This window comes from Brassica rapa, chromosome A04 (assembly GCF_000309985.2).
Source record: "Brassica rapa cultivar Chiifu-401-42 chromosome A04, CAAS_Brap_v3.01, whole genome shotgun sequence".
In the NCBI taxonomy this organism is placed as follows: Eukaryota; Viridiplantae; Streptophyta; class Magnoliopsida; order Brassicales; family Brassicaceae; genus Brassica; species Brassica rapa.
Genome location: NC_024798.2, coordinates 15,895,936 through 15,921,616, shown reverse-complemented (window position 1 = coordinate 15,921,616; position 25,681 = coordinate 15,895,936). Strand labels below are relative to the sequence as shown.

The 25,681-nt window shown below is 33.5% G+C and overlaps 2 protein-coding genes and 2 long non-coding RNA genes across 6 annotated transcripts; 2 read left to right on the top strand and 2 right to left on the bottom strand.

The window, feature by feature from the left end:
- Positions 1-746: 746 nt before the first annotated feature.
- Positions 747-7,244, bottom strand: LOC117133314. Its single transcript, XR_004457118.1, has 2 exons — positions 1,105-7,244; positions 747-977 (listed from the first exon to the last, which is right to left on the bottom strand). It is a non-coding gene; the product is annotated as an uncharacterized LOC117133314 (long non-coding RNA).
- Positions 7,245-7,377: 133 nt separating this feature from the next.
- Positions 7,378-8,294, top strand: LOC103864986. Its single transcript, XR_632330.3, has 2 exons — positions 7,378-7,721; positions 7,883-8,294. It is a non-coding gene; the product is annotated as an uncharacterized LOC103864986 (long non-coding RNA).
- Positions 8,295-12,244: 3,950 nt separating this feature from the next.
- On the top strand, positions 12,245-14,946 carry LOC103864985. Of its 3 annotated transcripts, none has more exons than XR_632329.3 (3): positions 12,245-13,609; positions 13,950-14,094; positions 14,524-14,764. XR_632329.3 is itself a non-coding variant. In XM_009142770.3 (3 exons), exons 1-3 carry the CDS (start codon positions 12,396-12,398, stop codon positions 14,768-14,770), a joined length of 1,428 nt encoding a protein of 475 aa, XP_009141018.1. In that variant the 5' UTR covers positions 12,259-12,395; the 3' UTR covers positions 14,771-14,946. The 3 variants fall into 3 exon arrangements, 2 of the variants coding, with proteins under 2 accessions (XP_009141018.1, XP_009141017.1); XM_009142770.3 differs by lacking the exon at positions 13,950-14,094 and having other exon boundaries at positions 12,259-12,684; positions 12,718-13,609; positions 14,524-14,946; XM_009142769.3 differs by lacking the exon at positions 13,950-14,094 and having other exon boundaries at positions 12,260-13,609; positions 14,524-14,946.
- Positions 14,947-17,615: 2,669 nt separating this feature from the next.
- On the bottom strand, positions 17,616-19,507 carry LOC103864982. Its single transcript, XM_009142768.3, has one exon. The coding sequence runs from the start codon at positions 18,897-18,899 to the stop codon at positions 17,781-17,783; it is 1,119 nt and encodes a 372-aa protein (XP_009141016.1). The 5' UTR covers positions 18,900-19,507; the 3' UTR covers positions 17,616-17,780.
- Positions 19,508-25,681: the final 6,174 nt, after the last annotated feature.

The window sequence follows — 25,681 nt, the reverse complement described above, 5'->3', positions numbered from 1 at the left end:
TTAATTTAATATATATATATATATATACATATCTATTTTTATATATTTTTTATTTTTAATACTTATTAAATGAGACTTTCAACTTATATGATTTTTTAATTATTTGTATCATGTCATAACAAAAAGTTTAAACCATAGATCACAAAATTTGAATGTGAAACTTTTAATGGTTTTAGTAATTTATACTCTTTTTAAAAAATTCAAAATACAACATATAAAGATTTTTTTTTAATTTTTATTAAATGGTTACTATGATTGTTTAATTTATTTTAATAGTTTAAAATTAAACAAATATAATATAAGATACACTTACTTTTATCAAATCTTTATTATTCAAAGCCATTAATTGTCATATATAATTTAGCTATATTAGGTAATTCTGTAATTTTATTTATGGAAATAATGAAGCACATTAATAATATATTTATGGTTAGTTTAATAAAAAGTTTATTATATATTTAGATGGACCAACCTATTTTTCTAAGGATTTTAAGAATCATTTTAGTGATGACATGTGGCTACAAAAAAAAAGTTGTAATGCTTTTCAAATAATATATAGGGGATGCCTAACTCAAGATACTTTATTCACTGCAATTCGCTGGACCAACTTTTTCTTTTTAAAATTTCGCTGGGCCAACTTAGTGTAAGCGATCATAACCTTTCTTGACAAACCAAACCCTTTCAATAAAAAAAAAAAAAGTCAAACCAAACGCGATTGGATACAAAGACCGGAATCAATATATTCATCATCAGAATCTGTAACTTGATTGTTCAGAGAAACCAAAATTTACTAACATTTTTAAAATGTGAGTGGGCTTGATAATAGCCTACATCTTAGAATGGGTATCTCATCAGTATCTCACAACCAAAAGAAGGCTACTTTTTTGAACATGTATGTTACTGATGGAAGAGTTTCAACTTCTGTAGAACCATCGCAGAGACCAAATCCTTCTTCAGAAGATCTACATACAAATTGCCTTCAAAAAAAAAAAAGATCGACATACAAAGCCTTCAACTTTTTGTTTCAAACGAAAATAAAATACATCAATCACAGAGTTCAAGAACTTGTTAAATCATCAAAGCTAAGCCAAAATAGAAGCTTACCTAATTCCAGCCAATTATCAACCAAAGTAAAGTTCTCTTACCATCCCATACATTTCAAACTGGATGAAAGGATAAGCTTTTTTGTTCTAGCTTCCTCGGTTTCTGCAGTTTTCTGTAAACCCAAGACCTTTCTAACATCTTAGAATGAGATAGTGTACTAAAATATTTTTTTTTTAATTCAAGAAGTTATGGTTTGAATCCTAAAATAGCACATAACTTCTTGGGCCAGGGACAAAAGCCGGTTGCTAAGTCCTCTTCGCTCAACTACTGAAACTCAAACCTAACACCTCTACCTTAAAACAAAATCTTTATCAGTAGAGCTAGCTACTCTGGGTCGAAGTACTTCTTAAAGTGTGATCAAACACAAACATGAGAGTTGTTCTAAAACTGTTATCACTTCGAAGAAGAAGATCGAGTATTCTTTGTAGAAGTTAATACCTGGTCGTTTAGCACCGTACAATGTTATTGAACTCTACAATTCCAGCTGGAGTGATCATCGAAGATTTACATATTTCCAAGTATAACTTATTTAATTGCATCAAAGTGTCAAACACAGAGACGAAAATATTATGTACAATGTCTTAAGTTATATGTGTTTGTGTCTATTGTTCATTCAATAAATATTATTCTCAGCAATAGTGCAATGCTTCTGTCCTTTTTTCTTTCTCTAAAGGCCTTTGCAGCAGAGCAGACTACGATCTGCAAGTTTTCAATAGAAGCAATGTGATTACAGTCCACTACTAACATTCAGATTCAGTATACTTAACCATACGCGAAATAAACCAGCATGGGTCTTAAGTTTTTTGTGACTTCATTTTTGTTATCCAAAACTTAGTATTTGTTTTCAAAATATATGAACTATACTTTAGAACACAATGGCAAACAAGAAAAAAGATTTGCATATGCATGTTGTAAAATATACTAAGACTTGAGAACAAAAGTACCAGATATCAATAAGTTTATGTTGATGTAACTTACTTGCTGGTGTTGAAGAATAGATTGAATGGTGTCAACTAGTGGAGATTTAAAGGTCTTTGCCAATGAAGTTACCATATGATTCATCTTGACCTGTAGAGATATCAATGATAGCAATTAAGATGTAAGACCACATATTATATGGATCCTACATATTTACATCGTGAGTCAGTAGTGAACCGACCGGGTAAATTAGAGAGTGAAAATACTAACCACTTGATCCTCTACAACTGGACTTTGTGGTTCTTGATCTGTTGAACCTTTAATTCTGTTTCTAAGATTTCTAAGGCACTCCTGAATATCGAACAATAAGAAGAAAAAAAGGAATTGGCGACTTCAGTGTGATGATTTCAAGAATAGAGAATTATAATAGATAGTGTACTATATCATTCTTCTTACGAAACTTCAGAGATAACAATTCAAGAGTATTCACCGGCAGACAGATCGAGCCTTTCTCATGTCTTCTGAGTTCTGATGCAGCTGATACTTTCTCGCACAACGCAAAATAAAAAAGAACAAAAATTGAGCATCAAGGCTTTTAATTGAAATGTAACATATGGACATCCCAGTAAGAACAGAGTTGATATATAAGAATTTATGATCAAGGTAAATTCAGTATGAGTTTAGATCACATATATCAACCTAGTGCTTAGGTTTTAAAATTTGTTATTTACATGGTTCTACTCGTTTAATCCTGAGAATTTCTTGAACACCAACTGCTTTGAAACAAAAAGGTACTTTGTGACATTGGCAATAGATCTGACACCATCTATTCTTTTCATTCTCTCGGCAAAACAAAAGACAGAAAAGCGATCACTTTAATTTCCATGCAAAGCCAATTTCCACCAAGAAAATAAAATATCTTGCAAACTTTTTTTTTTTGGGTGTAAATGTTAAACATATCTTGCAAACTTACCTTAACCTTATAGTTTATTCACATTTTACATGCACAAAAACTGAATGAACTTAAGATTTCACCCCTTATGATCCTTATCAGAAATTGCAAAAATGTTGATTTAAGAATCATAACTTACAGAAGAACACTAGAAGATAGAAACCTAGGTGATCGATGTGTCAATGCACTTATATTTATTTATTTCCACATATATAATTGCTCAAGTATGAGATATCAACATAAATACGGCGTGGAGATATTTCTTTCAGCTTTCATGTTCATTAAAATTTTATAGAAAAAGGATACCCACATAAACCGATGATATATCTTATGTTAAGTAGCCAACAAAATATCAGTTGTATATATGCATAAGAATGAAATATGAAAGGCAGATTTTGATAAATACTAGGTAGAAACAAGATAAGAGGCGATAAGCGTGGTGGCCTTTGTTATGTCTCTCTCCATTTGATTCTCAAATTGGCTATAGCATCTTATCAAGAGCCACCATCCACTCAAATTTGTATATGCATTTTGTTGGCTCTATATTGCTGTGGTCAAGTAAATAAAGACTTGCATTTTGACCAAAAGAAGATTCGTATATCGCATCTTCAACCTCGTTCTATTTTCCACTCTAAAATTAGAAATTAGACTTTAGAGTAAAAATGATTTAATAGTACTCTATTTTCTATTCATAATAGAATAAAATATAGTTTACTCTATATATATAATAAAATATAGTTTATTCTATTCAAAATTTATTTAGTTTTTTGTTCATCACTCTATTTTTCATTCTAAAATATAGTATCATTCAAACCAAGTACTCTAATAAAATTAATAAGTAATTTTTGTAATTCAAAGTGTTGAGCTTTGGAATATTTCTCCTTTTCCGATTGAATAACAAAGTAATTCATCTGGTCAAAATAAAAAGCTAAGTAATTCAGTATTTTTTTGATGACTGATATGATGATATCGCCTTCTCCTGCTTTGCAATCCTTTTTTTTTTGTAACACTCCTGCTTTGCAATTCATATTCAAGATTTTGAACTATTATTAAGAGTGTGTTTTGTTTGGAGTGGGTTTCTTTTATCGTCAACAAGATCACGATACGTAAACAAGAGACCAAACAGCATCGTCCCTGAGGAAGCCGCCAAGGGACCAGACCTCTCGGACGACGAGTATGCAATGGACCTCAAGCCCGGCCCCAACGTATTATTTATTATTTGTCCCATCGTCCATTATATCAATCTTCATAAACCAAACTCCCTTATATCACATGGTGTATTCTATCATTTTCTATTTGTTTTATTTACCGTCCATACATTTTTTTGGACGTTTAGTGTTTGATTTTCCGATTTGTCTTGATTTTTTGGTCATTCTTGTCGCTGCCCGTTAGCAATTACTTTCATCACTTCCATAATTCATAACCAACTTACTTTCACCTTTTTATAATTGTATACTTCCAAAAAGACAACACAAATAACCTACTTCTTATATTTAGCTAGATGAAGGAATACAAATTACTTTAACTGACGAGCCATGCTGATAATACGAGAATTTTTTTATAGAACTAAGTGGATCCCACATGTGTTCGACTTATTTATAGGAGTATGCGCCAGTGATAATCTTGAAATTTCTAATTTATTTATTCCCAACAACATACGTTTTAAATGTTAACTAGATAACTTTGATTGAATTCGATACTTTCTGTGTCCTGTTTCATTTTCATAAGTATGCTTTTTACTGGTTTCTGCTCACAACCTTGGTTCCATTGAAAGGAAGCCAATTGTCAAAAGATTTCTTCTGATGAATCAGATACTTACCAAAAAAAAGAATCAGATATTTACGACGCGTTAAGAGTACGTTGAAGAATTGCATCATCTAAGACATGTAAACAAATAACAAACTGAAATATAAGAAAATTTCTAACGTCATTCTATTTTTTACTCTGAAATAAAATATAGATAAAAAAAATACTCCAATTCTAGTCAATTTCTTACTCTATAATAGAATTTACTCTATTAATGGAATAATCCATTTTTTGTTTGTTCATTATTCTATTATAGAGTGAACAATGAAATATGGTTAAAACCAGAAGCGGATCCAAGGTGGCTTTTAGTATGAGGCATGTAACAGTTTTCTTATGACTCAAAGTTTAATGTAAATGTACTTGCATAAACTTAGCACTAATTATTAATGAAAAAATAAAAATTAGGGTGGGACACATGTCACACTTTCTCGTGCTTTAGGTCCGCTCCTGGTTAGAACATTTTAATTTTTTATTCTATGTTACTTTATTTTAGAGGAAAAAATGGAGTTTTATATTGAAAATGTTCTGAGAACAACATGATTTGTTATGTCCATTCTGGAAAAAAGTTTTAACTACTCTTGCTATATGTTCGCATTTTACATCTACCGTTCGTCTTCCGACGGTTGCAGTCATACAATATTAGATGTATATTACCATTGGCGTTTGATGCAACTAAAGCAGATCAAATCATGAATCTCTTGCTTAATAACTTCTATGACTGAATGAATGTATGTGTAATGTACCTCTAGATCTGTGTATGAATAATACTATAACTAAGCTAATAATTAGAGCAAGAGTATTTTTTTTTTTGGTGAAAGAGGAAGATTATTATCTGTTATACATCTATTCTTAGTAGTTTGCTCTCATTTTACATCAAACATTCTTCTTCCGATACAATCACACCACACATCAATTAAAGTTGAGACGTTACTAGCATAGTTGAAAGCTAACGAACGTATGATTGGTATAACCCAAATAAGTAATATGGTAAATGTAAAATAAGAGCAGCATACACTGAGAATAACTGAAAATTATGTATGAATTAGACGTACAACAAATGAAAGTAGCTGGAGATAATTACGTTCCTCTGAACTGCATGTTCTAAAAATTATTTTTAATAAAATCTAACAACAGTTACATATTTCGATATGCCAAACACTACTCACGAGACGATCTAAAGATCATATAAAATCCATGTTTCCTCAATTTTTCTTTTTACGAATTTTCTCGACGGTCCAAATATAGACGTAATAAAGAAAGAAAGATTCCACCGTACGTGTATTAAATGATATTGAATGAACCTCGGGAATGAATAAATTATAGTATCGAATTATATCGATGTAGTGTGAGAAGAGTCCAACGAAAGAAGGATAAATATCAACCGTTAAGAAGATATGAGCAGATACCAAACGAGAGCCGTCAATTCTTCGCCTTCTTCCGACGTCCTTATCTCAACGATGTTATCTTATGGCCAAGTTGGTGCATATTGTTCTCTCCTTCTCCATCGTCGATTTTTCACCCCTCTCTCGGTTTTGGCACGTTCAAACAAGATATCTATCAAATCCTGAGTATTTCTTCTCGACATGGGTTCCGTTTGGTTTGGTTCAGAATGGTTGGTTTTGTAAATGATGGCGGAACCTAAAATGAATTCAATTGATTTTGATATTGGTGGTTTAACTTAGGTTTGACATGTAGTTTATACGAAGTTACTTACGGGCTCACCATATACAACGAGCTCGAAATATATCTCACTACGCATACGATAAATTAACCAACGTACGTAGTTCACTTTCCTTCCATTGGACATGAATCCCAAAACGAGCAATGCATTTCACTCATCACTTGTTTAATTATCTGGTACAATCATTATAGCACATAGTAACTCATATTAAACCAAGAAGCGACTCGCATATCATATTCAGTATCTATACTATATTAAAAGGGATATATGAGCTCCATTGAGCCTATCCACGTCAGCATAGAAAATCAGCCAATAGGAAGCCTGCATTCAGACACGTCAGCACACTTTCTCCTGCGTTTTGTTTCGGTATGTATTATTTGGGCTTTCTTAATATTGAATTGTGTGGGTTTGTATAATAGTTATATTTGGACCCTCAGTTAGTATGGCCCAGACGTAAAAAACCTTTCTCTATTGTCTTCATAGCCGCTTTCCTTTGAACCCTAATCACAGTTTCTTCGTCGAACTGCAGATCTTTGTAACGGCTTCACCTTCAAGCCATTAAACCTTGCAATTAATCACAGTTGATTCGACCTCCACTACGTCTCTTTACTCCAGAAAGTTCTATCTCTTCAGATTCTTCGGGATTATGAACATGTAATAAGTGTCTCCGGCTTGATGGTCCTCACAGATTCATCGATCCTTCCAGCTCATAACTCATACAAAGTCCTGCAAGAACGATGGATGCTTCCCAAATCTCCCTTTCCGAATTGAAGACAGGATGTTGTACTCGAACCGTTGTCACACGCTTGCTTACTCTGATTTTGGGAAGCAAGAAATGTTTAGAAGGGGGTGAACTAATGGGCGTTGATAAGGTTTTTTGGATGATCAGGTATTTTTTTTTTCCAGTTTCTGTCTTACTTCTTCGTTGTAATGTAGTCCATATTTTCGGATTCTAGCTTCTGATTACAAATATCCTTATTTTGTTGTCTTATCTCATCGAAGCATCTGTATATGTCCATCGCCTGAACACATTCCTAGAACTTCTTAGGGAGTGAGCTATGTTTGAGCTTAGTGGATTCGATGTGACTAGAAGCAACAATTATTTCAAGCTTTATGATTCTCCTGTGGCCATCCGTCTAAATGAGTTTACGAAGATGGTTGAAGTTCCTGCTGTTGCTCATCTGATTTCTACTGAGATGTTTAGGTTTCGATCTGTTGAGCAACTCATGTCTTTAGCTAATACTAATGTTGAGCTTCCAGGTATGTCTTCATCTGTACTTCGTCGCTATGAATTTAACTTTTGTATTCACACAACTTATACCATTTAACCCTTCTTCTGCACCACATGTACGTCAACAAAACTTATTTATTTACTTGACTCCTTATATAAGATAGTAATAAGTAATATTGTTGATCGACAGGGTGGTGGCCACACCCCTGATGATGATATGCATTCCAAGTTCAATGTTGGTGTCTCATCTGGCGGTAATCCCGCTGAGGGTGGTGAAGATCCCATGGAACCATCTGATGCTGAGGAAACCATAGCAAGTCGTGAGCAGACATAATACACTTCTGAGACTGTTTATAACGTCCCACCAGATTCACCTGAAGGGAATCCACCGAAAAAGGGTCGGAATGCAAAGTCCTTTAAGTAGCAGATATGAGGAACTATGCAGTCGTGTTGACATACGCTTTGTCTTTGTCGCTCAGTTTATGCTAGGACAGTTGGTCCACTATCTAATTTAAAATTCATTTGTTTTTGTTTCTATTTGCTAGACGTTTGAAGTTTTTAATATTACTCTTTTCTTATTTTATAATGAACCCACTTTTATGGAATACTTGACTTGATACGTATATGAAACATATATTAAAATCACGCAGGATTCTGTCCTCATTATTAGTCAACTAAAGGCACTCAAACATAGCAGTATAGCGAGAATCATATCAAACCTTGAAGGCTCGAGACCTGAGCAAAATTATGGTTAATAAAAAAAGACTAATAGCTACAAAAGTCAGTAAAATTATGGTTGATACATTGATATTAATACACTATTTGTCATCAAATGAGTCTGTTCATCCCTTTACCTTTTGCCCCTGTTAGTAGCTATGTTATGCAATGACCATTAACAAGAGTCAGGGCCAAAGTCTCAAACAAGTTGCATTATATTTGCCACGAAGCGTATTCAACCATGGATATGTTGCTTTTATCCCGTGTGACTTTGCCAATACACTTGACGAGTCTTCAGGAGCAAAGGGTGAAAAAGGCATCACCAATATAGTTTACAAAGAAATATTCAGCAACCTCGCTGAAAACTAGGTGACACAATTTTTTTTACAATTAAAAGGCTTCTGCGTAAATGGGAAATTAAGCAAATAATGACATCCATGGTTAACATATTTTGCAGGAAAAAGGTAAGAAGAGGAGTGTGATTCATACAAGGACACATAAATCACACCATGGAAATATATAAAAAGATTGCCAGATTCCTAGGAATATCATCGATCAGCATTCCAATCAGTCCAAACAGTTCACTCTCTCTGCCTTACTTTCAGACTTACAAGAAAGATATAATCAGATTTTCAGTAACATGATTTCACAAATATACTCCTTCCTTATTAAATATGAACGTAAAATTAGAAAAGCAACAAATAGCAATCATGAAAACAATTAAAAATATCAAAGTGGCCTCTTCACTACCTTTGGCGAGAGGAGGACGGGGAAGGGGATGAACTCAGCAAGCAATTAGGCGTAGATGAACTGAGAGTAATAAAAGTAGGATACAAATCTCAGATAGAGTGTCAACATAGACGAAAATAATCGGTTAATGAGAAACTATGTTTTTGTCATGTCACCTCCTCTATTTGTTTTTACAAAATGATCTTTTAACTTTTTACTTAAACAATTATAACCAAAAAATATTTTTTAGTGAAATATAATATTTATATAATTATATTTTTTATTTACATAATAGTTTGTAAGAAAATATTTAGTGTAAATAATATCATAATTTTATAAAATACTAAAATAAATTGGGCTGGTTTACAACTTTCACAAATAAAAAATATTATTTGTAAACTTAGAAAAGAATATATCAAGAATATTCTTTTTTATGAGAGAAAATAGAAAAATACATCGGAGACAAATCCATCTCTATTATGAAATTCCTCTATTTTAGAAAAAAAAATAGAGGAATACATTGGAGATGGTCTAAGGCATGACCGACGTAAATGATCGACGTTGAGATTTCAGCTTTTCTTATTCTTACTATTCTAATGTTTCAATATAATTTGAATATTTCCTTTGTGTAAAAATATTTTTTGTTTCACTATATAAATTGTTTTTATATTTCAATGTAACTTTCTATTTAATGGATATAGTGTGGCCGATTAAATTATGCAAATTACTGTGTAATTGATTAAATTTATATATTAAATGACAGTTTTCTAAAGTAATAACTTTTAAATATTACAGATTTTAATTAAAACTGATTACATTTTAAAACAGATAGAGTAATCTATAAACTAACTCTATATAGATATGAGGAAAAAAATTGTAAAGTAGTCCCACCTTGAATTTCTCTCATTCTGTGCATTCCTAATTGGAAGGAGATAATCAACATCTAATATTATGTTACTCTCAGTATATTAGAAATGGTTGAACCGTAAACCAATTAAGATGATGTAAGGAATATATAAAGATGTATTTCCAGTTATCACAAATATATAATCAATTGACAACAACTTAATTATGTCTAGCGCAGGACGACAAACAAGAGTTTTCATACCTTCTAATATTATAATATCTAACTATATTAGTGACTAAATCAGTTTTCTCTAGCACAAATACTCACTCCATTTTTGGAGTTTAACTTTTTCTATCTGATGATATTAGTAGTTTGATCCAAAAAAAAAACGGTCAAACTGTAAATTGTAATTGGAGAAAGAAAACAAACAAAAATCAACCGAAGACTTTTAAGGTATATGAAACAAAAATTGGAAATAACAATTCTCTACAATTAAAGAATAAGGCAATAAAATTGTAAAAATGCAAAATAAAACAAAAAAATATACACAGAAAGAAAGATTTAGTAAAATAAAATCAAAATATAATTTCCATAATTGATAATCCCTCTGTTCCTTAATATTACATATTCTAGAAAGAAAATTGTTTTTAAAATATCTATTTTTTACATTTTCAAGACATGTTTTATTAACTAATGGCAAATTTAAAAAAAAACTTAATTGCACTTACTGATTTTTTATTGGTTTAAAGTTATGGAACAAAGATAAATATAAAAAATTATGCAAATTTAATGTGTGAAAAAGCTAGAATATGTAACATTAAAAAACAGAGGGAATAGTTCTCAGTTACACTAAAAAGTCTAAATTTACAACATACACAGTTTTATTTACATCTTTAAACCTATTATCTAATTAAAATGATTCTAAAAAAAGTGACATCCTGAAGAGTTAGAAGATATACGATAAAATATAATACATAACGTTAAAATTACATTATCACTAATCACTAAAAAATTATGTTAGTAGTAATAAAAATAAAATGACAACACATTTATTAAAACCATAGAACGGCACGCAACAAGGTGTTATTAAATATACAAACGATAAATTAAATATGCTACACTAAAAAGAAAACACACATAAAAATGTAGACATCATATGTGGATATATTGAAACAAAAAATTTTAAATATATTATATTCTTGATAATTTTAAAATTACTTAAAAAGAAAAAAATTATTAAAAAAATTAATATACAAATAAAACTAAAGCAATATTTTGTAACATCAAAATAATAAATGAATAAAATATATTACGTTAATAAAATAGATTTTAGATTTTAAAGACTTCTAATTCATGTAATATTACAAAATTCAAAAAAAAATTATTACAATTAATAATTTACCATTAGATATATTAAAATAATATTCTAGATCGATATTCAATTGTTAGTTTTCAATTATTACACGCAAAAAATATTATTAAGTATGCTTTTTTTTTTGAAAAGAGGGTTTTATATTTTAAGTACGTTATGAGAGTACTTTTTATTTTCGTGAATTTGTTCGAGATGAGATTCCGATCTTTTAAACTAAGATAATTTATATTCTATACATAATTATATTTTTTTTACATAACTCTAAAATTTCGGACTTGATTTTTCATATTTTATTAGTTAATTGTGTTACATATAATAGAAATACTTACTTCAAATTAAAAATATAAAAAAAAAAATTTAAAAATTATTTATATATAATTTAATATACAAAAATTTACATACAAATAAAAATAAGAAATGTAAAAAATTTAAATATATTATCCGCGCGTAGCGCGGAAAAAAGATCTAGTAGTAATAAAAAGAAAAAAAAAGAGTACAAAACAGAAAATGAACATAGACGTAAATCGCAACAGTTACCAAAATACATGTAAACTGCGGACCCCACTCGCCTGTTTTCTCAGATTTTAATTGGTTTTAAAGCAATATAAATATCTACATGGCGTTTCCAAGACCGTTGATTAGTTTTTTGGTCGCAAGCATCAGAATCCCAACAGTTTGGAGAAGAAAATCAATTTGACACGTGGCTTATTTTACACCGTCAGATGAAAACTCCTTATAAATCTCCGGTTTATCATATTAGTCGGTTCTAGGGACCGGCTACTTGTTTGTCAGGTCCCCTGCGTCGCTGTTCAACCGGTGATATTTTGTACTAGTATTATTTTTCAATTAATTAAATAAATAATATATTTCGATATTTTTGATAAACTCGTGCAAGTGAACAAACCCCTTTGCTCCGCGTCTGTGTATATAAAAGCTCATCGTCTCACTTTCTCTCTCCGCGTTCCACTTACTTGCCTCTCGTGCTTCTCCGCCTCACCAGTTTCGCCGAGAAAGTTCGATTTCTATCGAAAATTTGGAATGGGAGTGAAAGTAGCATACACTTCGCCCTTCCTTCAATGGGCGGCTCATTCTTCATCTCCTTCAAAACGACGTCACAACGCACCGTTTCCATCCTGTCAGAGACTGAACCGCTCAGCTCTCTTCGGAACTCCTACAAAGCTCCATCGCTCCAAGTCCTGCGAGCTTTGGCAACCGCCCACCCCGACAAGGACTCATTCCATTCGCAGAGTCTCTACCGCAAGCCTAGATCCCTTCTCCGACGAAGAGTTCTCCAAAAAGATCCAAGAGCTCACTCTCAGGTTCCACGACGAGAGAGAACAACAACAACAACCGCCATGGCACGAGATCGAGATGAAAGCGAACAGCGTCGACCTTCCTCTCTCGATTCGTATAATAAAGAAGAAGCGAAAATGGGAGGAAGGAGTCAAGAAGAGCAAGGCCTTCTCCTCGATGAGCAAGGCCTTCTCCTCGATGGTGTTCATGATCCGAGAGCTCCAGAGCTTCACGCTGCATATGAGAGAGGTTCTCTTCTACGAAGACTTGCAAGGGATCTTGCTTAGAGTTAGAGAAGAGATGCACGCTTCCTTCGTTTGGCTGTTCCAGCAAGTCTTCTCCGCCACGCCTACTTTGATGGTTTATGTAATGATACTCCTCGCGAACTTCACTGTTTATTCTATCAGTAGCAACTCTGCTTTAGCCGCAGCCACCGCTCCTCCTCAGATCACCACCGTGACAGAGCTCACAACCGATTCGTCCGTTGTCAAAACGTTCTTTGTATCGTCTCCCAACGGGAACACAGCTTCCGTCGGCGGCAACAACAATGGCGGCGGCGGGAACGTCCGGCCGGTGTTAAACGGAGCAGATGGTGATGATGGATCAGAACAGTTTAAGACAATCATACCCGAAGGAGTCTCGTCAACGCTCGGGTCAACGACAACAGAGTCAGAGGAGACATCAGTGTCGGGACAAGACGAACTCAGGCTGTGGAATTCAGTTGTGGAGGAAGCAGAGGAAATGCATTTTTCAAATACAGACAGTGCACTGTTGGATCACGAGACGAGGAAGCGGTTCGTGTCTCCTTTGGATGCTCGAGTGGAAGAAGCGGATGGGGAAATTGATTACTTCAGAACAGAGCTTCTATACCAAACAGGACTGTCTCAAGAGCCTAATAATCCTCTGCTTCTCGCTAACTATGCTCAGTTCCTTTACATCGTCTCTAATGACTATGACAGGTAAACAAACTATTTTTACTGTCACATCTTTATCATTGTTTCGGTTAAATTTTGTTTTAAGTATTAGATTTTATTTAGTAAACTTGAAGTTAGGTTCGTTCGAAGCTTCCTAGTAGATTTTTTTGGGTTGTGAATGTGAATTATGAGGCTGCAAGCCTGCAAGTTGATGCTAACTGTCAAAAGTAGGCGTAGTGCTCGATGATTTCTCTATTCACTAGTGGGGCATAATTGTGGAAATTTTTTTAAAAAATAATTAAATTAAATCGTCATAATAATTACATCAGCAGAATATATTCGACCAAGAGAGTTGAACCATTTATTTTCCTTTTGGAGTAAGAAGACAGGACAGAAAAATATCTAGCGGGGAATAAATAAAGACATAAGATTAGTTCTAGCCAATGAGCTTTGAGTCTTTGAGGGCTGATGATAGTGGAGTTTACGGTGGAGCTTTAAAGACACCCCACCAGAATCCAACAAGTTAAAAGGTGGCTTTGTCTGAAGTCTTTGCCTCACAATCTGTCCTCTAGTCTAGATTTATTCACCAAAACAAACTAACACATGTTTTTTTCATTGGCTTTAATATATCTAAGCTTAATTAGTACTGTATTGTAGTTTCATTGGTAGTAAGTAGGTGTGGCCGTTCGATTGGTTTTTCGATTTAGTTCTTTTGAGTACAAATTTATATATTTTTTTTTCTATAATATAAAGCTCGGTTAGGCTTTTGGAGTTCGAGTAAGCCGAGGCTTAGTAAAGTATTTTAAACATGTAGATTCCTCATGCAATGGTGTTATACACTATTTTAAGCATCATATTACTTAATAATACTAATGAAATTTCTGATTTTGTTCATCTCACCTTTGATATTCTTTTATATCTAGTGAATTAGTGTCTCACGTGATATTTTTGTATAACAGAGCAGAAGAGTTCTTCAAGAGAGCGGTAGGAGTGGAACCGAAAGACGCAGAGGCCCTGAGCAAATACGCCACGTTCTTATGGAGAGCACGGGACGATCTTTGGGCTGCTGAGGAGACTTTCTTGGAAGCAATCGATGCCGATCCCACCAACTCTTTCTATGCCGCTAATTACGCTAATTTTCTATGGAACACTGGCGGTGATGAGACGTGTTTCCCTCTCGACGAGTCTCAGGAAGACACCATATAGTTAAGACCGTCCATCATCACGTCTCTCTAAGTAAACATTCTATACCAACTAATAAATATAAATATGTGCATATTAATGATGTATATGCGTCTTTATTATAGTCACGTTGGTGAAAAGCGTTAAATCCTTATGGTTGCAATTGGTCTAGTGAAAAAGACGAAAATATTCCATCATCATGGGTTTATGGATCTTCAGTTGGGCCTATATCGTAGATTTTAAGAGTATAAGAGGGTACATTTCATTGGTTTGGTCCGCAAATAGGGTATTGTCAAATTACTAATAGCAACGCAGCTTCAGTCTAATACTTAGGGGTATTTAGTAAGGAGTGCATAGCTCCATCTTGGGTAAATTGGGAATGCTGTAAGGATGGACTAGTCCTGACACCATCTGGTAAATTTTCTACCGCTGTAGTTTTATTAGTGGTGGAATTGTTTGAAAATAATTGAAATATAGTAATAAATATAAATGTTATTATTTTACTTAGAAAAGCTATTGGTTTTTCATTGCTGCTCATGCTTTTAGGTGTTACCAATATCAAATCTCACGTTCCTTTAACTACTGATTCAGTGACCATAATTACGATGCGTGAAACTTAACCATAGCATGTTTTTTCAAACTGGGTACGAAGGAAGTAGCGACTACAAGCCTAAGATCATTATTAACCTCAGTCTCGAAGGAAGTAGCGACTACAAGCCTAATTTTCTTTTCTTAAATTTTAACTAAGAAAAGTTAAGAACTGTCTATTAAATAAGAGATATAAGAATTGTTTATTAGATGAAAAGTGTAAAAAAAAAATAAAAAAATGTCAAATCATAAGTTAAGAATTTTAACTAAAAGTTTGGGGTTAATCATGCCCAAATAACAAGTTATTATGCCAAGTCTCTAAGAGCATCATTAACCCACAAACCCATTTGAGTCTCTTAATGAATATTTTAATAATTAAATGTAATTAAAAACTTTAGTTAAGAGACACATTGATTTTTCACTCCAATGCTAGTTTCTTATTTAGGGTTTCTTAAAAACAAAAATTTTAACATTGCAAATCAAATCAGTATACAAACTCTTTACATCGCAAATCCAACACTACATCAACCTTACAAGAGTTTAGTTGAGTATATAAGAATCAGGGAGGAGCATGATTTCACGTTTTAGAGTATATAAGACCAATGGATACTATTAAACTCAGAAAAAAAAGAGACAGAGTGAAGAGAGAAGTAGTGTACTTGAGCGAGTTTGGAATGGGTGAGCTTCTTCTCCCCTCGGGCTTGCATGATTGCTTTCTTCAACTCAGTAGGCACACGTTCATCTGATTTAAAATAAAGCTGAGCGATTTCCAACCATCATTTGCTAGCAGCATAATGAAGAGCAGTGCCACCACCATTGTTTTTTGGCATTCACATCAGCACCTGAACACAGACAAAAAAAAACAAATCCATCATCAAACGTTAATGAGTAGAAGAACAACAAACTTTAACATAGAACTTATATGCAACAAATCTATCGAACTACAGTGGGTGAGACAAGATCACAAAACTTATTTAAAGGAAGCTAACAAGATTGCAACACAAACCTCTAGTCAATAAGATTTCAACGAGCTCTGCATTGCCTATGCTAGCAGCAGAATGTAGAGGAGCCCATCCTTCATCATCCTTACTATTGATTACAGTCTTTGATTCATCTACACTTGATAGCAACTTCACTATCTGCAAATCCCACAACCATACGCTTTTAATATATGACTTTTTCTCCTTTGTAAAACCCAAATCGCTAACAAACTTGCAACAACACAATCCATAATGCTTTTGTCTAACTATAGATTTTAGTACTTGAGGTAAAGGAAGCAAACCTGCGAATGACCGAACGAAGCTGAGACAAGGAGGAGGGAGCGGCTGTCTTCGTTTTGGAAACACAGAGATTTCGCGACCGTCTTCCTCCGCCCGTAGATTCACTTCCCACGACTCATTCGGATGTCCACACAAACACAAATTCTCCTTCTCTACACAAACAAAAAAAAAATCAAATCTTCCAAACAAAAAAGACCAAAACTTCCTTGTCCTGAATGCTAAACCAGACTTACCCGGATCGCATTGAGAGTAGAAATCATCAACATCTGCAAATTCGAAAAGAAGCTCTAAGGAATTCGGAAGATTGGAGAGAAATCAATTAAACCCTAAAAAATGAGAAAATGATAACCTGGGAGGATTTACAGAGGAAAGGAGATGAAGAGATTACACCAGAAAAGTCCTACTCCTGCCATGGCTTCTTCTTTCTTCTTTCTTCACGATAGAGAGAGCGAGAAGAGACGTCTCTTCTTTTGCTTGATTAAGAGACGTAGTTTCAGGTAATTGCTATTTTTCCTTTTTTTTTAATTCTGAAAACACTAAGAGACGGGCTTAAAAGACCCCGTTAATGGTGCTCTAACTGTGGCGCGACGTTGAGAGTTGTGACCAATTTTCTAATATAAAAAAAAATTATGAGTCACATCGATCAAAGGATGATTTTACATGTTGATTTTGTTGTGATATGCGGTCTCCATCAGTTTGCATCTCATGGAATGTAATAAGCTGGCCAAACCAACAACTTTGATTCTAAAATATTAAATCACAAAGAACAAAAGGAAATCTTCTGTTTTTTTTTTCACTCTTTCAATTATTTTCATAGCTACTCTTTCATTGCTTCCAACAAATGCAAGAGACATTTCTTTCAACATCAACTTTCTAACTAAAGCAGTAAGTATCATCTTAAAGTGTTAACATAATTACATTATTAAACTTCCATTCACAGTTGTCTACCATTTTCTTCCCTTAATCACAGAAAACAAGAAAGATCAACTAGTCACACAACCTCTCAAAAAATGCTTGGATCATATTGAAAGACACCACAAAGATTTGTTTAATCATCTTACGCGTTCACACTTCACTATTACATCTAAACCAAACCTCACAAAAATCTCGCGAGTTGTAACATTATACTACAAGTCTATAACACAGACATGATCACATTCACACGCTTACACAGTATACACTATCACAAAACAAGGAAGCACAGCCCTTGGATTAAACACCAGAAGCTCCTCATCGTCGATCCTCAACAGGGCCCCACTCTTACTCCCACTCCCTTCCCCAACTAGAGAATCATACCCTCCATCACTCTTGTCCACGTCATCATCAGCAATCAAATCACACCCGACCCGGCCCGCGACGACCCGGCAAACCAGCATGGCCCGTTTCACGTTCATAAACCCGAACTCTTCCTCCACCTCCTCCGAAACCGCCGCGTGTCCCCTCCACCCCGTCGCGAGCGTCGCGATCCCGTCGAGCTTCGGCGAGAATCCGGCTCCGATGATCCCGCAGACGCTGCAGTACTGATGGCCGCAGAGATTTGAATTACCGTTTTGCCCTAGGTCACACATGAACGTCGAGCAGTAGAATCTCAGCAGCTCGTTCCCGTCGGCGACGCACCGTTCGTCGTCCCACCGTCTTCCTCCTCCTCCTCCTCCGCCGCTGCTGGTACGAGCGGCTTTGGCCTTGACGAACTCTCGATACTCCTCGAATCTCGCGAGGATCTTGGGGCTGTTGTGGATCTTCAGGATCCGATGGATCTCCGGGGCTTTGTTATTCAAATCGGGCCAGCCCGATTTGAATATGATTTTGACGATGTTCGTGCTCGATTCGCCGTCGGTTAGCTCCGTCACGGCGTGTTTGACGGCGAAGTGATGCTCGAGGAGGTTTGTTTTGGGGAAGATCTCTCCGCACGTCGTGCAAGAGAAGATCTCCTCGGAGTCGTCCGATAACCCGTTTTCGACACGGGTTTCCGGGTCGGGTTGAACGAGAGTGACGAGAGAGTTGTGAGACGATCTAGCGGAAGTAAGAGTCGTTAACTGACCGTTAGGATGCGTTTGGCTGCGGGGTTTAGATATCCTCGTCGTGGATAAGAAAAACCGTTTTAGAGACAACCAAGAAGAGGATAAACCGGAACCTGAACCGGAAGAAACCGTTCTAAGCTTCTTCTTCTTCCTCTTCTTATGTTTACAGTCGCCTCCTTTGGGGAAGAAGAAACAGCCGACAAAGAGAAAGAAGAGAGAGAAGAAATGCTGACGTAACAACGACCCAAGTTTTCGCGCCGCCATTCACGAGAGAGAGAGAGAGAGAGAGATTAGGTTTAGTGTTTTGCAGTTTCCACCATTGGAGAGAGGTGTAAAGAAGAGAAATGATGAAGAGAAGAGGAGAAAGGAGTGTAAAAGGTTGTATGAAGACAAGAGAGTTACTAAAGGTAGAAGTAGAGAAGAAGAAGAGTAGGTGCCACGCTATTTCATGTCTTTTTTTTTTTGCTTTTTCTTATATTTGCTAGAATATTTGTCTCATCTTTTTTAGTTTTATTAGTAGTATTATTTTTGTATGTTTTATATGAATCTTATGATGCATTGGTTAGTGTGTGCATACGAATGAGTGTACATTGTTTTCTTCTTTCGCTGGTTTTATAAAATATGCCATGATTTATCATGATCATCTTAGTTTTGCAGTAACGTGGCTAATTAAGTCGATCGAATTATACATACAATTTTGAATGAATGTTTTTGATTTAATGAAAAAGTTAAAACTAAATACTGAATACAATTTTATTTGAAAATTGAATAAAAAATTGGTGTGTTTCATCAGCAAAATTAGAGAGGAAAATGTTTTTTTTTTTCATTGTGATTTTCGTTATGAATTATTTTTTTCCTTCACATATATACACATTGATATAAAAACTTACTGATATCTGGATAAATTAGTGTTTTATTTATTCTGATACTACAATTATTTTATACATTCTGTTGATTAAGATCTTTTTTTCTTGAAACACTTGATTAAGATCTATTTGTTTTGAATAAAGAAGAGAAGACAAGAGAAGAGAGGAATTGGTGTGTGTTATTCCATGAATAATGAGTCCTTTATATAGGATTACAATAGCTTGTGGACAAAGCCACTTGGAGAATAAGTAAAACTTAGAGAACAAGTATATTTAAGACTTGCCATAATGGCATCACCATAATATTCATAACACTTCCCCTTGATGTCCATTATGCACGTAAGATGCTGCCTCGTTAAAAGCCTCACCAGAAAAACCCAATAGGAAAAAACCATAGTTAAAGGAAAAAGAGTGCAGCGTGCAATGACTTCCCCTCATGTGTACATACGTCGAGATCTCTGAGACAACGTAGTTCAATAAGATGAGTGAGCTTCTTGAAAGTAGCAGGGGTAGCGTCTTGGTGAATGAAACAGCCAAATATTTACTCGAACGAAGTTGTAGGAAATGAACTTCGCCATTCTTCAGTAGTGCATGAGTCTTCATGATCTGATCATTTCTTGGATTCATTTTATCTCCAGAACAATGATAGATTTTCATCTCCCAAATTGTAACATTCTTTTTTGGGTGTCTATCTTTTGTGTGTTCTTTGTTGCCTCGTTAAAACCTTGTCATGGAAAAACCCAGTGGGATAAAAACAATGATGAGGGAAAAGAGTACAACCACACATATTTCACATTTCTTCTCCGGAAAGCAATATCTTCAGGATATGCATTCTAATCAGATAAATCTCTTTTGAACTTGAGAATATCGTAATACTGTTTCCATTAGAGTATTCAAGGTCTATAGATTTCTGGTCCACAATTCTTATTTGATAAAGACAATATTTTCTTGGTCTATTTGGACTTCAAACCAAACTTCTTACATACAATCGTCTAGACATTCATCTCGTACATACGAATAACTCATTCGCAACTATGAAAGTTACTATTATGACTTTCTTTCTTGTCATATGAAATTACATCTTTTGTTATGAAAAAGATTAGTAATTTGCTCAATAACACTTTGAATATAGTACTTCAAGACCAAACATATATGAGCATCTTAAATAAAATCCTTCAAGGATCTTTGCGATAACATCTCATTTTAGATCTCCAATTTGGAATACATAAAGACAATATTGTATTGTCAAGAGCTTTCTTCCAAAATATAATTTTCTATAACTCTTCAGGAGTTTTTGATTATATTCAAATAAATGATTCTATTGATCTATAATCTCTTGATAAATATAAAGATATATTGATTAACTTCAAATATTTCATATATCCCATAAAACATATTTCGATCGAATAGCTAGAGTTCCCGGGAACATTACTTTGATTCAACAATCCTTCAGGGATTACATCTTTTAGGGATTCTATCTCTTAGGGATTATCAGTTTCCAGTGGGTTGTATAACTCAAGTTCTTCTTTTATTGCCAGACAAATAAGGAACATGAAAGTAGTTGTATCTACCACATGAGACTATGTCTCTTCACAATAAATTCCATATTGATCTTTATTTGGTGCAACAACTCATTTCTATCCCACTTGTTTTACACCTTCTAGTGTATGGACAACTGGTCCAAATACTTCTCTCTTTTACAAGAGTTTTTATCTTTGTCTATTGCTTCTTTCTGATTTGGCCAATCATCTCTTTGTGTACACTTTTCAATAGACTTTCTTTCATGATCCTCTTTCTCATTTATCATATCAACTGCTATTTTACATGCATAAATATCATCGACGTCGATTTGTCTATTCGTTCCATTTTATTCTATACATGACATAACTTATTGAGATCTCTTCATTGTCTCATGTACCTGAATTCTTTCAGTCATGTTTAATGTCTCTTCTGGAGATCATTCACAAACTCTTATTCCTGTTGACCATTACTTTATGCTCCTTTCATTTACGAGGATTTTTATCTTTGGAACCAATATGTTTACTACGCGTCAGGCGTAACTAGCAGTTTGATATTGTTCTTCTGGAACATCAATTCTTATTTGGAGCATTTATAGCTGGTATATGTGATTTGATCACTATATTTATTTGGGTCAGTAAATGTGTCTGGCAACTGATTTACTGAGCTATATAATTGAATTTTTTTTTTTTTGGACTTATCTTTAGTCCGAGGATCAATGATAATTCATTCGAACTTATATTCTTTTCCAGCTGTTTATTTTCTCCCCTTTATGTTGGAAATGCTAATTCACTTTTAGCATTCAGATCGAGCCTTACTTATATCCTTCAGGGATGGCTAAAGATTCTTAAGTATCAATGAAGATTCATATCCAACATATAATTTCAACCTCATTTGAGAATCCATCTTAATTAAAGCTATATGGTGGAGCAATTGGAATGTATATCGCACATCCAACATTCTTTGATGGAAAATGGTTGATTTCTAACCCAATACCAATGACGGGGAGAACCAATGATTACTTGTTGGCTTGATGCGATTAGTGTTGCTCAAAATGTTTAACACTTATCCAATGATTTTCTATAGTCGTGAGAGACTTTAAGAAGTGGATTCAACGGTATTATAAAGATGCATAGTGGGTGATCAGTCCACTAACATCTCCTTTATTTATGCCAATTACTTTATTTGGCTGGTGAAAACCGTATTACCATTTTATCTTATGAGCAAGCAACATATGTGAAATCATTCGCAAGAATCTTCTAGTTCTTCAATGAATATTAACTAAATCTTTATGTATCTTTTCGCATCATTACTGAACAAAAATGGTCTAACTGGTTCATGCCAAATATTTTGTAAACTTCTGGTTTACTATATATATATTTCCACTACAATAATTTTTTGTGTAGTACAAAATGGCTATAGATACTTTCTTTAAAATACTTATACCGCTTTAAGCATTTCTTTTGCTTATTGTCTCAACATAAGTGTCTCAAAATTCCAGAGATTACTTTGAGAATGATTCATCAGTCTTAGTTTTAGTGCAAACATAATCTTCTGGATGTTTCACTTATCATAAAATGTGAGATTCTTTAACTCTTCCCCTCGAGATGATATTACTATAGGTTTATCAATCTCGAATGAATCTCATTTTTTGAATCAATAACCTACCCTACATGGGTCATGTATTCTTTCTCAAATCATTTTAACTTTTGAGACTTATAAGAATATGATGCAATAAGGATTTTAAATTGCATTCTTATGTGTAGTAATATTATGTACTCTTCTGGAGCATCATATATATCCTTTTCTTGAATAATCTATAAGGTTTTACTACCTTGTATTGTACTCACAATAATTTTCTCTCATATTTGGGTGATTGAATCATATCTCTTATCATCTTTATTTTCTCAACTTCAAGTGAGAGAATGAATTTTAAATAGAAACTCTTGGGTATTTCTTTATTACCATCTTTATTTCTCAACTTCAAGTGAGAGTATGAGTTCTAAAAAGAAACTCTCTGGATCTTGACCTTATTTATATCCACATTCACGTTTACAACCACTTTTATGTTCATTTTCTTGAACAATACTATTTGTGTTGATTTTCTTTTTCAATATAAAATGGCATATTCTCTTCAGGAGAATGATTATAATCAACTAGACATGATTTAACATCTAATTTCGAAAGCTCATTATTTTTCTCAGTCTCAAAAAAAATAAAATATAGTTATAAATCTCCTTTTTTTTTTCTCAATCGTTTGTCTGCTGGACAACATTACTTATATAATATATTGTACTTTAATACATATGCATCATTAAAAACTTCTTCGAGAAATTTTACTTTTAAACTCAACATCCAACATAGTTGAGATTTATTTACAGACTTCAGGTCTTGTAATCTTTAGTTGCAAGATACACAATGAAGTAATCACTTCTGGGACTATACCTTTCTTTGGATTGTTTTCCAAAACTTATAGATCTTTTAGAAAGTAAATAAGCTATATATTCATATATTTGTGTACAAAATGTATAAGGCAATATCAATATTTTATGTTTAATGCATAAACGTTTCTCAGAAGTCATAATGTAAACCGACGAACAATTGAATTACTAATCATTCTTATCAAAATTTTCGAAGGTCAACCATATAATCTTTAAGCATTGAACAATGCACAGCTGTAAAACTAAGTCTATATGCAGCCGTAAATTATATGCTTTAGGAACATCAATTACTATGCTTTTACATTAAATTATATGTATCCGTGAATAACAATATGCAACTGTAAACAAGAGCAACATTAATAGTATCAACGCGTGTAGTAATCTCATGCCTATATGATGCCTTTTCAAACAAAGATAAGATATTATTACTAATTATCATATATATCAACAACAGTTATATATGTGCAGCCGTAAAACCAATATTAATGAAAGTAAGGGATGCAGCCGTAAAGTTAAATACGAATGCTAAACTTATCAATACAATTATGCAGTCGTAATGATAATATGCAGCCGTAGTGATAATAGCTGAATAAACATCTATATGTAACATGTATAAGAGATGCGACAGATCTTAGCTAAACATGCATACATAGCTAAGCAAGAAGAAAATTTACCTAAAATCTAATCAGTTTCACTTGAGTTTTAGAAGCGTATTCAATCAGTTGTGATATTAATACTATAAAACATGTTCAGTTGATATGCAGCCGTACGAAACATGTTAATATGCTAAGTGAAACAAAAATAAACAAATTTTCAAAAACTCAAATAAGCATTAGCTTGTCGACAAGATCTCATTTCGATCGAGTGATTTTATTTCCTTGAAACAAGAGTAAATCAATATTGTCGACTAAAGCTCCTAAGCTCATAGTATGTATGAGTCCATTTTTACAAACCATGAATTGATAATAAACATGGTTTGAAGAAGGATTGAATATAGACTAAAAATATAACATAATAAAAATCTATACCTATTAGTTCAAGGTCGCTAGAGATCGTGCTGATAACGTGTTTTGAATAAAGAAGAGAAGACAAGAGAAGAGAGGAATTGGTGTGTGTTATTCCATGAGTAATGAGTCCTTTATATAGGATTACAATAGCTTGTGGACAAAGCCACTTGGAGAATAAGTAAAACTTAGAGAACAAGTATATTTAAGACTTGCCATAATGGCATCACCATAATATTCATAACACTATTTTCCATTTTTCTCAGTTATGAATTATCTGTACAAAATTAAGTTTATATTCTTGTATTTGTGTACAGTTAATGTAATCACAAAAGCTAAACTCGAAATTTTGAGGAGGGATCAAAGGCAACCAATTGTTTTATGAATATAAATATCTGGTTACAAACTTTGTTGTTTAGGATATGAACGGAGACAGAGGAACACGTGCACATGTTTCATTTCTAATCTAGGCTCATCAGTGCATCTGTTTACTTAGATCCATGCACTGATGCACATATCTATCCATGCATATGACCAAAACTAATTAGTAAGGAAAAAATAAATACAGTATATTTTCTTTTTGTTTGGCAAATAAATAAAGTATAGTATCTTATTTATAAACTAGGTGACCGGTCTGCACCCTGTGCGGGCATAAGAACATGATCGGTCTGCACCCTATGTTCTCTTTCGGTCTGTACCTCACGAGACGGAACACAGTAACGTCAGTATAAAGAGGCAGATATTGTGTGTATGTATAATTGCAACGTCACAAAATATTTTGTGTGTTTACGAAGATACTTTCATTCAAAAAATGGAATAAATAGTGTATAGTTTAAGAAGTAACAGATTTTATATTATCATAAATTAGAATTGTATTGTATAAGTTTCGTAATTTTTTATTTTAGGTGAATAATATTATTTTTCCATAAATAATAAACAAACATTTATGTAGATATATTAAAAGAAAATTTAATAAAAATCAAAATATTATCCATAAAATAATATAAATTATGAAGTACATTTCTCGATAAAGAAAGCAAATTCAATTAGAAACTTGCAAAAAATTAAATAAGTTTTGTAAGCAATTTGACGGGTTAACATTATTTGATAGATTTATAAATTTCTAAATTTTATTGAAAATGAAATAATATTAAATTGACATACCGTCATCGGTCTCCTAACTCATCACAATCCATCTAGCAAATACAAAAAATAAA